General features: G+C 33.9%; 1 protein-coding gene across 1 annotated transcript; it reads left to right on the top strand.

The window, feature by feature from the left end:
• Positions 1–4602: 4602 nt before the first annotated feature.
• On the top strand, positions 4603–16543 carry LOC133322728 (protein hedgehog-like). The gene is made up of 3 exons (XM_061531689.1): positions 4603–5148; positions 11024–11285; positions 15888–16543. Exons 1-3 carry the CDS (start codon positions 4603–4605, stop codon positions 16541–16543), a joined length of 1464 nt encoding a protein of 487 aa, XP_061387673.1.
• Positions 16544–16747: the final 204 nt, after the last annotated feature.

Here is a 16747-nt window from a genome sequence, read left to right on the forward strand (position 1 = left end):
TCTGGATTCAGCATTTTGCTAAGCATATTTGGGAAAAATATCATTGGTCCAATAAAAATCTGAGTTTCAGTTCTATCGTTCAGCTCATCTATAAAAATTCCCTGACCTTCAATATCTTACGTTTCTGTCCCTAAAATGTTGGCCAAAGTTAGTTTCATTCATATCATAATTGTGACAATTACTATAAATATTTACAATAATATTATATATTGATACATACATACAGACAGGCATTTATCGACTCAGAAAGTTATTCTAAGTACATATATTCTCAAAAATAACAATGGGTCTAACTTGTTATTTTTAACCTGCACGATAGTGTGTTGTGTGAAATTAAAGCATAACGTGTATCAATTGTTAATTTACTGTATTAAATTTCTGCCAAATCCCTTAAAATACAACATTTTGTTTTTTTTTTTTAAATTATATTGACCCACGTTGGGCGCCATTAGGATTTATATAAAAATTCTGAATGTAAGCCCTTTTTCTGGATTATACGATTATATGCAGCGTGCAAGAAATAAAAAAACATCACATCAAGTAGAGAAAAATATGAAAAATAATTAGTCTGGCAAAGTAGATCTCCATCTTTTGTGTGGTATTGCGGGAACCAAAAAGCTGAATTAATGTACAAATAAATATAAATGCAAAGCTGGTAAAAATATCATATTGGTTTGGTAATCTAAAATCCAGATTAGATTCTTGCATGTTCAATAACCGATCTTTTATAACTTCAAATTCAGAGAAAATCGGATCAAGTCAAGTCCACTTCAGACATATCGTGGAACTTCTCAGATACGGACTTGTTGGAAATCATAGGATGATTATTTCCCCCGAAAACGAAGAAGGGAAGAGTTATGATTCTTCGTTTGCACTTATAAAATATGTAGTTACTTAGGCAGGAGGTCCGCTGCTAAAAACCTACAATGAGGCGTGATCGACCTAATGTGGTAATGTTTTATTAAAGAAATTCACAATCCACTTGAAAACACCAAAAAAGAAAATTTGATTGGTACGGTTATATGGGGATTACCCCAAATGTTGAAAAATTGATAAATAAATATTGGTAAGAATACGGGCTACACAATGCGAACACAAAATACCAAATTAGAGCCAATTTTTTGAAGGTGAGACTAATATCTTCCAATTTTATCATCACCATGCTATGTTAATTTTAATCTTGCCTTTAGCCTTATGAGGATATATACACTTTGCTACGTCAAAAATGTGCTAATCGAAATATTGGTTTTAGACCTCATCTTTCTTTGGACCAAATCCGTTTTAGACCATTTGAAGTTTATTTACGAATGTCCATCCATCCATCCGTCTGTCTGGCCGGCGGGTGCGCACGATAACTCTCGAAGGGAGTAACCGATTCAAACTTTGCACATAGTAATATTTCATCCTAACTATGTTTAAGTTCGAAGATGGCGAATATCGGTCCACTTCTTTTGGTACGTCCCACAAAAATGGTCAACATTTTGCTGAAAATTAATTTTATGATATCATGAACTATTTGTACAAAACTTTGCACCATATATTATTTTTACCTTCTGGTACCTTCCCCACAAAGCGTCAACATTTTTAATATTTATGAATCTAATATCAGGCGAATGGTATTTCCGATTTGCACCAAACTTTGCACAACCTTATCAAGCCCGGATCATGTTTGAAGATGGGACCCATTGGTCCACTCCTTCTGGTACCTCCCCCACAAAATGGTCAAAATTGGTCCACACCTTCTGGTACCTCCCCCACAAAATGGTCAAAATTTTGCTAAAAATTAATTTAATAATAACATGCAAACGGACTGTCCGATTTTAACTAAACTTTGTACAACCTATTATCTTTACCAAGCCTAAATCAAGTAGGACGACGGGACCCATTGATCCTCTCCTTCTGGCACATCCCCCATATATGGTCGAAATTTTCAATATTTATAAATCCAATATCAGGCGACTGGAATGTCCGATTTGAACCAAACTTTGCACAACATATTATCTTTACCAAGTCTAGATCAAGTCCGAAGATGGGACCCATTGGTCGACTGCATCTGGAACCTCCCACACAAATGGGCAACATTTTCAATATTTATAAATCTAATATTAGGTGAATGGAATGCCCGATTTGAACCAAATTGCACAACCTTTTATCTTTACCATGCCTAGATCAAGTCCGAAGATGGGACACATTGGTCGACTACTTCTGGAACCTCCCACACAAATGGTCAACATTTTCAATATTTATAAATCCAATATTAGGTGAATGGAATGCCCGATTTGAAGCGAATTGAACAACATTTTATCTTTATCAAGCCTAGATCAAGTCCGAAGGTGGGACCCGTCTTCCTTCTCCTTTGGTACATCCTACGAAAAGTATCAATATTATATATTTGATCAAAATCCGAATGTACACGGTTAAAAATACTTATTTCAGGTTCACGATTTATTATGGTCACTACTGTATCATTCGATTTAGGGTTTGCCAATTTATTTTGTTGTGTTGTGTCTCCCGTTTTACGGGACACCCTACACTAATTCAAGAATGTCCCTATAAAATTTCATTTCATTTCATTTCGTTTTTCTCGAAACAGAAGCGGGCACAATAACTTTAAAACTATCATCTAATAGCTATCGTATGATCTAGGATAAATCTAATAAGTGAAGATCTTCCTTGTTATTGAACTTAATTTGTGATAAAAAATAATCGATTTTTCAAAAAAGAAAACATCAAATATACGCAATTTGGTTAATGTTCGTGCTAAGTCGATAATTCTACTTCATACGAAATTTTTGGATTCCGATGTTCGAGTGAGGACTTATCTTTAATCACAAAAAACAGCAAAGTTTTGTAAAATTATATCTTTTCAATCGTCAAACAGTCCATTGAAAGGCATGCAAATTTAAAGTCGAGGATCCCTAAGTCGTTACTGAGGATTATTATGGATTTAAATCTTTTAACTTATATATGCTGATATTTAATATATAATCGTTTTTTTATTTTTGGACAGAACTGAAATGACCCCACATTGGGCGCCATTGAATCTTATGCAAACATACTGATTCTTTTCATATTTGACTTCATCTTCAGAGAAATATTATTCATCCATTTTGTTACATAAACTGAAAGTGACCCCACGTTGGGCGCCAATGTTATACAAAGATACTTCTTTCGGACCTATTTTTTTCTGCCATTGACCTATGTCAATGCCAAAATGTTTAAAATTTCTGATATCCATCTATGTTTTTTTTAATACATTGGAGACTCTGTTGGGCTTCAGAGAAACAGGTTTAATCCAGATTTTGTTAATGTATTTTATAGACGAGTATCTTCAGATTTATAGCAGTCAAAGTTTGACTTATTTACAACACAAACATTTAAATACAAATATTGGTTTATTAAAATGTCCATAGTTGGAATTTCTTTAAAAAATTGGTAGGGTTAATAAAATTCCATCAGTATCTATATTGACGTCATTCCAAGCAAAAATCTTATTAGCAAACTATTAAATTTATTACCCTAAACGCCACGAATATAACGGTTTTCATTGCAACAACAAAAAACAGTGCCAAACAACTTGTTGTAGCGTAATTTCATGATTGAGTTAGGTACCAAACACTCAGCATCTTTCGGATTTGTGATCTCTGTCTAATAACAACAACAAACAAACGAACCATAATCTTCTCCTTAAGAATATTCATTGCTACTTAAAAACAAAGAGTAAATGAGCAAATGCTCATTCAACTCTTGAGTAACAAAATGTACACTGGGTTTATCCAATGAGAGCTCAATTGATCGGTAAAGCAAAACAACTGAATGGTCGGTCGGTCGAATGTGAATGAATGTGATTGAGTGAATATTTTGTGGGGATTCACTCGAGAAAAGGCAGAGATTTGCAATTGTGTGTGCAAGGTGTTCATTCTCATACACACACACACAACAAGGAACAGAGGCAGGCAAACTAGTAATGCGATGAATGTATGGGTGTGTGTTGGTATGTATTTACATGTTCGAAGCCCAAATATCGAAGATAACAGTAATAGAGGCAACAGCAGCCAACCAGCCAGCCATTGGTAGTGGTAGAAAACAATAGAGCCAGCCAAAACACACCGGCAGTAGGATAAACACACACGGACGGCAAATAAGGCAAAACTGATTTCTGGTGTGTTGTGCTGTGTTGTGCGTCGTACACCAACGGGGTTCTTGAAAGCACCCTCATACCCTAGTGTCATTTGTCAATCAGTAAGCAAACGCAACGGTAGTCAGGAGTCGCAGTCGTGAACGGCCGTGTTTTCTGCGAGCGATTTGTCTATTTTGTTGTGACAGAAAATAATAATAGAAGAACTAAAGAAGAAGTTATGAAAAATTAAACGAAAATAATTTTGCAAAGAAAAAAAAAATATTTGAAAGGAAATGCAATAGCAAAAAAATATTCATAAAGAAAAGAAAATGAAAATTGCATAAAAGTGAAAAAAATAATGGATTATAAATTTTGAAAATAAAAAGAAGCTAAAATATATCCATTAAGAAACCGTTGTATGAAAAAGTGTTTAAAAAATTTAAAAAGTTTTGAAATTAAAAAAAAATCTAAAAGCAAATAAAATGGAATTTGAACAACGTGTACCCTGTATTGAAGGTACCACCGATATGTCCTGTGATAAATGTCACATTTGTGCCAATAATCAAAACCACCTGTCGTCGTCGTCCTCTTGCCAAACCCCCAATACAACAACAACAGCCCAGCCTAGCAGTGCCAATACCAGCAGCATGGAATTTAATAGCAAATTCCAATGGCTACCCGGCAGTTCTAATTGTGGATTAAGTTCGTCGTCTTCGTCATCTGCATCATCACCTTTTACTCTGCGTCGCATTTGTATGCTGTTGCTGGTGGCCAGCCTCTTTACAACGGCCGCCGGTTGTGGTCCCGGCCGGGGTATTGGCGGCCCTCGACGCAAACGAAAACTAACACCATTGGTGTTCAAACAGCATGTACCAAATATGTCGGAACAAACATTGGGCGCTTCGGGCGTCAGTGAGGGTGCCATTAAAATCGATTCACCGAAATTTAAAAAATTGGAATTTAATAATAATCGTGATATCATCTTTAAGGATGAGGAGGGCACCGGAGCCGATCATGTTATGACAAGGGTAAGTTGCAAGATTTTTTTTTTAATTCTTTTTATTTTTGTTGTAAATTCTTCTTTTAAAATGACCTCAGTTATCTTATCTTGTGGAGAGCGTGATAGCTTCGGAATACTTGAACTTAATCGATTTAACTTTAGATAAGGCTATTAAATAATATATTAAGTGGAAGTGTGTATATATGTATGTATATAAGTATATATACAATCTAAAGCTTCAGTATATTGGCTGTATGTCTGAGAGGCCTGCTGCTGCTCTATTTTATTTATTTATTCTTCCATTGAGGGGCATTAAACTTTATGGGGTAATAATAAAAAATTATTAGTAAATAGTAATTTTTATATGTGTGTATGTATGTATTAATATTAAAGAGGCTATAGATTATTTACAATATGAAAAATAGGGAAGGAAGTTCTGGTCAGCTTAGGGGGTATTTAAAATAAAAAAATACATTTATTTCTTACGGGCGGGAGGATCAGGTGTCTAAGACCATTAAAATTTGAAATGCCAAAATTTAATCCTCATGGATATATTGGTCTTTATTTCGGAAAAAAGTTCGGGAAAAATTCTGAAGTTTCAAAAAAAATATCCTCCTAAATTGAAAGGATTAAAAAAACAAGCATATGTTTTGGCTTCCAAATACTCTTAAGAGGACCCTTATATAACGTGTGAATACATGGGTCCCCAAGGACTTTGAGAAAAAAATCGGAAGGCACAAAATACATGCGTCCAACTCACGTGGATAAATTTTTGAATAAATAAAATAATTTTCAAAATATTTATATTTTTGACCTCCAAATAAATTGTGTCCTGTAAAGGACGCGTGTCTGTTTGACATTTTTGCTTACTTAACGGTAGTTGAAATATCAAGGATACAACTCCAAAAAAAGGTAACCATTAATGGTGTCAAACAGTTTGTCAATCTCAAAACTCATAACTCCAAAAACGAGGACAATTGTCAAAAGGACACACATTTAACATCAAGGTTGTATGGTCTTTATAATCTCTATGTTCGTAAACATAACTACCAGTCTGGTAGCATGTCCTTTTTGGTCAAGGATAAAAGTCACACGACACAATGAAATGGCAAAGTAGCAACAAGTAGAACAAAACAGCAAAACACACACATTTATTTACTGTAACGACCTCGAATGTCCAGCGCATAACAGTTCACATAATGTCAATGACATTGGCAATGATGTCCTGTGTAAGGATATTCCTGCTCAGTTTGAATGACATAGGAAAAATTGTGGCAATTTGGTATGGCAATTTGATTATGATATTCAGGGTCATTTTACAGTAGGGAGTTATTGAAGAGCATTGTCCTTTTTTCAGAAGGAACAAATATCCTAATCAAAATTATAAAAAGGGTTCTGATTTTCTGGAAAATTCAATATGTTTAAGAAATTGTTAGCATTTGAGAACACTTAAGAAACTGTAAAAATCATATTATTGTGTAGGATTTTATTCTATAGAATCTGGACGTGTTCGAAGTCCTGTGATTAGTATTTTTCCTTTAGTTTAGGAAAGAAAATATCCTTGCCAAAATGATTTGAATTTTAAATTTTGAATAAGATTAAAATTTTGATAGTATATGAGGTCCTTATTGTGAAGGATTATATTCTATTAGAATCTTAACAATCTCTATGGCCTCTCATTATGATATCTTATATTTCATTGAGGGCCTCTTTTCCCCCTCCCAAAACTCTCTTTCCTTTTCGAAAATATATGTATGTATATTCCAAAATCATTTTAGAAATATTTCGAAATTAAAACAATAAACATCGAAATCAGAACATCCCAAAAAATTCAAAAATATGACACCAAATTTCATACCAAAGAAGGCTTACCGAAGTAGGGGTAGGATAGGGGGTAGTACAATAATCTGTCTTAAAATAAGCTTTCTAATGCGATGCCGTCAATTTTAATTTGTTAATGTATAACAATTTTGACATTTCTGCTGTCAGTTTATATCAATCACAAAAAACAAAAGAAGATGCCCTGTGGAGGGAATGCTGGTGATGGCGTTAAGCCTGATTTTGTGGGAAACAAAATCTGGCCCGGTTTTTTAGATGTTGATGTTATGATAAATATTTTTTATGGCTTCCTTTGTTTATTTGTTTTCATCTCTTATGTGTTTATAATTAATATTTATCAAGAATACAGCAAGAAGCCAGAAGAAGTGGCAATAAATGTCAAAATAAATATTTTTTATAGTTGCAAAAAATTCAAATTTCCAACAACAAAAATATTTTCTGTTACCAAATCAATATTTTGTATTAGAATGATTCATTTGTCTTATTTTTCAATTTTATTGCGCCCCGTTAATTAATTGTTTATATCACAATTTCATTTGTTTGAATTTACAAATTTTCCTTTCAGAAGCTTTGTTTATTTTTTCTTGCCTTATAATTGAAATTCAATAAATAAAAAGAAGAGGAAGAAACAAAATATTGATCTCATTCGAATAATAAACAATTTGTATTGGAAGAGAATTAATAAAGCTAGATTTTTGTTTATAAATAAACGATGAGGAAGCAGCTAAAAAAATATTTTCAAAAAAAACTCATTAGAAGAAATTGAAACTTTGATTAAAATCTAAATATTTTTTTTTCAATTTCTTCTTCTATTTTTTTATTTTCCTGCTCTTGACCCCCAAGCGAAACTGAAGAAGTTTTATTTCATATTAAAAACAAAATAAATTATTTATTGTCCGTTGGTATTGTAATAAAATGCAGGCCACAAAAGCCCCACATTAAAAGTGATTTAGTGGCCATAGAATTGCTGCAACAACAACAAAAAAATCACCACAAAAATAAAATACTAAAAAACTGAACTCATAAAATGAGCTCAAATTACAAACAGAATGTAAACACCTGCAGTTAAGGAACAAAAACAAAATAAATCTCAGCTTTTTCATACAACCCCAAAAGAAAAAAATTGTAATATTGTCACATAGTCAATTAATGGAGTAATTAGATCCCTTTCCTTTTTTGGTTCAACAATTTAACAACGGAAGCGAAAACTTATGAAAACGGAAGAAATCAAGGAACCCTTTTTATTTAAATATTAAGTTCCATATGAACAAAATTGAAAAAATAAAAGAAAAAATCAGGTTAATCGTGAGCCCTTTAAGTTACTTCTAAACTCTTCCTTTCCTTTAAAGGCAACTAGCAACCACACTTAAGAGCTAGTAATGAAGTATTTTTGTGCTAAGCTCTTAATGTGTCATCACAATGTGTTAACTCCCTTGAGTTTATGACTCACAGAGAAATCACTTAAAAACTGGTGGTGCTGAGCTCTCTCTCTTCCTCCCCATGCAACTACTACTCTCCCTTTCTCTGCACACTCCCCTTTCCATTTTTGAAAACAACTGATCATTGGTACCCTGTCTTTGTTTTGTGTTTTTTAACACCCCTCTATCACACACACACATGCACACCCATCCACTTGTATCAATCGCCAATCTCCTGTAAGTCCTTCGTTTCGTTTCGTTTTTAATATTATTCTGTAAGTAATACGGAGCCACCAAACTACTATGTGTGTGGCCAACGTCATTCATGTTAGTAGGCACGAGCATAAGTACCTGAGATTTCCTGTATTACCGCATGATACTAACTTTAGTAAGTATTTTAATGATATTAAATTAAACAACATGCCTAATGTAATGGTGATGTGCCTTACGGAATACACAAACATCGGGAGAGCAGAAGTAGTTTGCTATTTTTAGAAATAGATGGAATAGACCATAGGATTTATAATGATGATGATGACCATAATTGCTTACATTGTTACTTTTGCTGGGATATGGCAAACCATTAAATTTATAATTGGTTTTTTGAGGAGAACAGATATGGTCCTTTGTCAAGCATCTCTGGGAGAGACACATTATTACAGTAAAAATGTAAAAGAAACAGCAGAGAGTTTTGTTTTTCATGTTAGTAATCATGATTGTGCTATTGATGGTCACATCACAATAACAATCACGCAGAAACAAGCAGAACAACAACTCAACAGTGAACTATTAGCAACAGGGCAACGAGAAAGTTAAACCCTGTTGTAATTACCCTGTGATAGTGTGATTGGGCTTATTTCCGCTCTAACACTCTGTTGATTTCTCTCACAACATGTCATGATTACAGTGAAAATATAAAGGCAGAAGAAGAGAGCTTTGTTTTTCTTTCATGTTAGTAATCATGATTTTGTTATTGTTGCTCACATCACAATAACAATCATGCATGAACACCAACAACAACATAGCAGAGCAACAGTATCAACAAAGCTCCGTTATACTGACTCTGTGATAGTGTGATTGATTTTTTCTCCTCTATTTCTCTTGGTTCTCGCCATTAAGTGTATGAGAGCAGGGGCATGTTCAACATTGTTACGTTCAATGCAAACAGTTCTTATAAGACTAACTAGATAATAAAAGGAGAAGAGAGCTTAACTCTCTATAAAAGACATGTCAAACGGTTTTATTACTTTCTCTCCATATGTTATAGCAACAAAAATATGTAATGAAGAAAAAAGCAAAATAAAATAAATATAAGTGATGCCAAATGATTTTTTATTTCAAATAAATATTACAAAAATAAAACCTATAAATATTTTAGAAAAATAAAATTAAAAAAAAAATCTCCCAAAACAAAAGACTTAAGAAACAAACACTTCAAAATATTTCAAATCGATTTTTCTTTGCTTTTTTAAAGCCACAATAAACCGGCTTCTTTACGCCTATCAAAATTAACTATTTCACAACAAATAGCACAACCCATGAAAGCAAAAAAACAGTCCTAATGACTGTGTGACAAATTTTCTTTGTTATAAATATGGTCAAAATACCACAACATAGTGGAGAGATTGAAAACCACATGAAACACTAAAAATATGTGCTATTTTACAAAAAAAAATTTGTGTGTGGTTGTGTATGGTTAGCTATGGCAAATTGATTTTTACGCTTAGCATTTTATTTGTGTGTTTGTTACAAATAATGGGAAAATTGTTTGCACACAAATTCTGGAATTCTTTGCCCTTTTAAAGGATTCCTAATGGACATGGACAAGGCCGTTAATAATTGATTTTTGTGGTTGAAAAAATTGGTTAAAGAGAAGTTTGAATTATATTTTTTCTTAGGAAATGTTCACTAGTTTTGTAATTTACAGGGCCAAAGGAAAAAGGATAAGAATGGATTACTTCTGCTAAAGGAATTTTTATCAATTTCTCTGATTTTTTTTAACAAATGTCGGCATTGTATTAAAAGAGAAATATTTTTTCGTTAAATTCCAATATTTATTCATTCGTTTAGAAAGGGATAGTATTTGTTTTTTTTTTTTTTTAATTGATTTCCTCCTTCATCATCATCTTGTTTAAATAAATGTAAACCTTTTTCTGTGTTTCGTGATTTTCTTGAGAAATCCCAAACCGTTTAACCAATGTCCAAGCGTACTTTTTTTTGGTCTTACGCCATTGTGTAAATATTGGTTTTTAAATGCATTCTTACAAACACCCTAAATAAAGAAAGAAGAACACCTCTGAACATTACCTTGGCCATTAGAAAAGGGTCGCGAGAAGAATTTGTTTAAATGATTTTCAAAATTTTCTGATGGGCGCATCAGATTCAAAGGGGTTTTATTTATTTGTTTACTGTTTGTTGCTTAGGTCTTTTGTTGGAACAGAGTGATTGATTTTACATCTAAAACATTTTTAATATTTAAATTTAAAATATATATATATATTATTATTTACGTTTGTGTCTTAAGTCTTTTGATTTATACAATATTATTTTTTAAGTTGGTGTCTTAAGTCTTTTGTTGTTTATTCTATTTAATTTATTATTTTTTGTATTTTTTTAATAATTTTTGTATTTATTTTTAATTTTTAGCGCTGCAAAGAAAAGTTAAACACCTTAGCCATTTCCGTGATGAACCAATGGCCCGGTATTCGTCTACGTGTCACCGAAAGTTGGGTGGAGGAACAGTTACCCTATACCAATTCCCTGCATTATGAGGGTCGAGCTGTGGATATCACAACCTCCGATCGGGATCGCAGTAAATATGGCATGCTGGCCCGTTTGGCTGTGGAGGCGGGTTTCGATTGGGTCTACTATGAGACCAGGGCTCACATTCACTGCTCCGTTAAATCTGGTAAGTTTCACAACAAATTACAAACTTTAATTTTCAATTTAAAAAATTCAAATCCTTTAGTCCGGAAAGTGTTAATAATCGAGTGTAAAAAAGTCACACCAATTTTCTTTTTATTACCTTGTAATTGCTGATAAATGGCGGTGATGTTTCGAAATGTTGCCTTATGGTCGATGTTTTTCAAAGGAATTGTCACTAACAAGCCTTGACGTTTTTTTTGCATAATTTAACATCGATTACCTCAAGATGTGATTCTGCGGAATTCACAGATTCCAAGTAGCTACTAAATAGCTGGCCGAACCAGGCCTTAACTACGGCTTTAGGCGTAAATTAGATTTGTGTATTCATGCAAATCCAAATCAATTAGAAATGCTTAGCATTCGGTTTAGAAATGAACTGGAAAAAAATACTGGACAGTCTGTCAGATGAATGGTTTCTTGTCTTGTGGCTAAACACTTTTCTTCTTAAGACAAAGCGGGGAAAAAATTACCGTAGAAATATCACACCGCTGTGTTGTGGTTATTTTTTTTCTTTGACATGTTTCTGCTTTGTGCCTGTCAAATTAAGCGACACCCAAAGAGTTTCTCAGGCCCGACGAAGAAGAACAGGAACGACACAAATTCCAAAGAAGTAAAAAAAAACGAAACAAAATAAAAATAAGAACACGCTGAGAACCTAAAAAGAAAAACAGAATCCACTAGCATCCGTTTGTAGTAGCAGCCATGGCACTTAAGCTTCGTAGCATATTTAAAAAAAAAAAAAAAAAAAAAAAAAAATGCGCTTTCATAGGCATTCATGTAATACACGATGTGGCTCCTGATGACTTTTTCCATAAGACTTGAGAAGTTAACCTAAGGTTTCTGGTTGTTAACAAAAAAACCACAAAAACCGGAATGTTTTTTTTAACAACAACAAAAAGATGCCAGCTTAAATATCGGCATCATCTCTTTGTTACTGTTGGAGCATCGTCTTCCTCTTGTTTTCTATAGGCCGGTAAAAATACATGATAACCAAAATAAGAGAAAAAAAAAAAACAACCAACAACAACCATTTTTATCCAACATGCTTCATTAACAATGTGTTTAAAAATACCTGTTTTTGGAAAGAAGAATAGCAACAACAAAGATATATTGACTACAAATATAAAAACAAGCCAGCCAACCAACCAACCAGCCATCATCATCATCGTTATTACCATTAAACAGCATCTTCTTCTTCTTCTGCGACTTCTTTGGTTTTGTGGTAAATTTAAACTGGCTTAAAGCAGAAGTCGATGAAGAAGAGGCATCCAACTAACCCATTGGAAATTAATTTTAAAGCCTGTTTTAACAACAAAACAACAGCCATATTATACCAATGCTGATCTTCTCCTTGATCACATGCCAAAGACAACAGCAACAATAAACCACCAATTGCACTAACCAAAAAAAAAGAGAATTGAAAAAAATAAAAATTTCCAACCCAAGTTCGTGAGATCCCCGAGATTTGTTTGTTGCTACACGACGTCCCAAAAAAAGTACAAAAAAAAAAACTTGTTCATACAACTTGTATAAAACTGCTGCTAAAGACAGAATGGATGGACAGACAGCCAACCGACTAAGCATCCAACCAGCCAGCCAGTACTGAGAGCTAGACCGACAAACACCATTTGCAGACATGTTTTGTAAAGTTATTTTTGGGAGCAAAAGGCAGAAGATTAAAAAAAAAAAACAATCACAAGTACCTATAGGGCCCTCTCATATCACCCTGTATTTCGAAAACCTCTATTGGGTGCTCCATTGTCAAAAGGCCTTTTATAACTCCTTCATAGCCAGAAGATGAAAAAAATTATACCTTCAGGCGGAATATATTTTACATATCTTTGACAGGAGTTCATTAGGCCGTTTACTAGTCTTTTGGTATGTAAAATAAGTTTTATGGTCACTTAGAAGTCAGTTTTTGAGGTAGAATACCTCCTATCGAACTTCTGTTTCCTTTCCATTTTAAATCCTTTTTAATATATATGACCCTGCGAAACACATTTCTGTAGATCTCCATAGAAAAAAATCTTATCTAGAAATTTAGTCTTTGAAAAGTCAGAATCGCTAGGTCCTCAATTATATTTCTAAATGAATACCCTCTGCGGATCTTCTAGTAAAAATCTAAGATCTTTTATAGATATAAAATCCTTTTTAATACACAATACCCTACAGACCTATTTTTGGTTCTCCATGGAAAAATATTTTTTTAAATTAATTAGATTGTCTTTGCCTTTGAAAATTCGGAATCGTCAGGGTCCTTAATTATATTTCTGAATAGGAAATAATTTCACTTCCTTTAAAATATCTCCTTAATTTTTCTCCTAGGGCTCTCCTGGAACTTTGACTTGTAACTTCCCAGGCAAGGCATCAAAACAAGTCAAGTCTGTACCGAAAAAAAAAAACGATTTTGTTAAGCCAAAAATCTCACCAACCCACCAAAAAATTAATCTTGCCGTATGGCACGCTTGCTCTATTAATCCCAGCTTGGGTTGGATTATGGCTAATCTAATTTAGCATTAATAATGTCCACCGACAAAAAGGAGGACCTTCTTTTCCTGAACTCTCCAAAAACGACCTTTTTCCTTCGCCTCTCTTTCTCTCCCAAAAAAAAATTGCAATCCTATTATTAGAGTCAAAAAGCCTTTCACAGTTGCCCTTTTGCCATTTTTTCTTGTATATCCTTATCCTTTTCATGGTGTGGTTTTCTTTTCTTTTGTTGTTGTTGTTTTTATTTTACTCAACAAGCTTAGAGAATAGGGTGTAGGCCTTCCTTCTAACAAATGGCATATCAATATCAGTTTCCTTGCCGTGTGCAAGGATTTGTTTGATGAGGTATTCGGCTTCGTTTTTTTTTTTTTTTTTTGTAAACTGATCTTGTTTTCTCAAGAGATTAGGGTCTTTATCTCGCTCTCTCTCTCTCTTTCTTCATCTCACATTTGATTTCATTGTGAACTCGAGCCACAAAACAAAACAGATTATCGTAATAAGGAACCTATGCTGCAATTGTAATCCATATGTATGAGGTGGGTTCGATTACCTGTGTCAAACCAACCATAGATGGAAAAAGGTCTCGTAAGCCAATTGTAATACCTTGTCCAATTTTCTCAGCTTCGCATTTTTTGGCAATTTTTTTTTTCTGTTTGTTTCCTAGGGGCGTTTTCTTTATCCTTGTTATAAATCAAAATATTTTTGAAAACAAAAAAAATGTTCTCAAACAATTTTGACATGTGATCTTGATAGGCCAAAACGGAGAATCTAAGTAATTGTTTTTAACAGGCCACCCATGTTATTACACCATTTTTTAAAATGTTATTAGAACCTTTTTTTAAAACCCATTTTTGAGACCATTTTTTGTTGCCCCCATTTTAAATCAAAACTAACAACGCCTCCTGGCAGACAACAAAAGATAGACATACCAGTTTTTCTTATCATTTTCCCATTACAATTTTTGTTGGCCACAATTTTTTCCTATTGTGTTGGTAACGGTAATTCAATACGAAATTTTTTTAAGACACATGGTGTGAAATCCATGACGATCGGAAAGCTGTTAACCACATACCTAGGAAGCATTTTAGGCTGAAAGTTGTCTCATAAATTAACCAGCCATTATTTTTATCGATTTTATTTGGCCCCCAAATGGCAAATGATAAAATATTACAAAAACATAGCCAACAAAAAACCAGTTAAGCGATCATAAATGGTAGTCATTCAGAAGACTCTGGGCCAATGAGGTAGTTTTTTGACCCATCTAGATATTCCATAAGCCATGAATGTCAGTTTGAGAAGAGAAAAAACTGATCGCCCGACCTCTAGGACAGTGATAAGAATCGGGACAAAAAAAAAACACACACACACAAATACACTCAACAAAAAAGGGTCAAATGTCATTTTAAAGACCACACACACACATTCAGTGGGCATTACATTGACACAATTGGCGGTGGGATCAAAGATCCACAATTGTTTTAAAGATCCTTTTTTTAAAGGATCAATATTTTAAGTCAAGTGTCAAGTGATATCTTTGGGTCATTGTAAAGTGTCACAATATTTTGTGTAATATTTGAGGTTTGGTAATTTGTCATAATATTGGTGTTGTTGTTTGTTTTTTTTCTCTAATTTTTTGCCGCCTTTGAAATCGAAATTCCTTTTTGGGAGAAAATTAAAAAAAAAAATAAATTAATGAATGAAGGAAAGACTGAGAATAGATTTTTTTTGAATGGGAAAACATTCACAAGGAGTCGATTCGAACATTGTAGTAGTCCACGAGGACTATAGAAGGTCCTCGAAGCTCAGAGCCATATGAAAAGTTTTTTGTTATAAAAAATATCTATAGAAAGGTTTTTATGGTCACAGGATCTTCTTCACCTGGATGACCTAATAGATACTCATTTTTTAGGACTTCACTACATAAAAATACAGTCTGTGGGTCTTCAAGATATAAGTGGCATCATTTCTACACAGCAGCAAATTTTTGGGCGACTTTTTACTCATTTAATAACACCTTCCCAAAAATTTTAATCAAAAACTTATTTTTTATTAATTTCAATTACTAATCAACAATTTCCCCCTCTCTTTCCATTTCCAGATTCCTCTCATACACCCCATGACAGTGGTTGTTTTACCAAAGACAGTACCGTGCTAACATCGACCGGAGAACGTAAGGCCATGACCGATTTACGCATTGGCGATCGTGTGCTGAGCATCAACGAACAAGGTGAAGCGATATATAGTGAAATTATACTCTTTATGGATCGTAATATGGATGAGGCCCAAGAATTTGTGCAAATGACCACAGAGGGAGGAGCCATTCTCACTGTGACCCCGGCTCATTTGATTATGATTTGGAATCGTGAAAAATCGGTGACAGAATATGTCTTTGCTGATCGGGTACAGGAAGGAGATCAGGTATTCGTACACGACTCCACTGGGGTCCTAAGGCCACAACGTATTGTCGATTTGCGTGCGGTATTGAAACATGGCTTCATTGCCCCATTAACAAAAGAAGGTACAATTGTGGTGAATTCTGTGGCGGCCTCATGTTATGCTGTCGTCAATAGCCAGTCCTTGGCCCATTGGACTTATGCCCCTGTAAGAATATGGTCAATGTTGAAATCGTATTTACCCTCAAGCTCATCCTCCAAAACCGACACCACAGCTCAAATGCAAAATGGTGTCCATTGGTATGGCAAGACTTTGTATGGCATTAAAAATTATCTAGTACCTAAGTCATGGAGGCATTGATGAGAGGGTGGGGAGGTCCGAACAGGAATGCAACTTTATGAACTTCTTCTTCTAGTTAACTGGTTGATTGTTTGTTAAGTGGTGGTTGCCTGCTATTCAAAACTAGGCTATAAGTAGGAAAAACGAAAACAAACTATTGAAATTTTTAATACCTGAAAAATCGAAAACAGAAAACAAATCAAAATGCGCATGCGCTTAATATTC

Source organism: Musca vetustissima, unplaced genomic scaffold, assembly GCF_032173495.1.
Source record: "Musca vetustissima isolate MV318-11 ecotype Yass unplaced genomic scaffold, APGP_CSIRO_Mvet_v1 utg38941, whole genome shotgun sequence".
Classification (NCBI taxonomy): Eukaryota; Metazoa; Arthropoda; class Insecta; order Diptera; family Muscidae; genus Musca; species Musca vetustissima.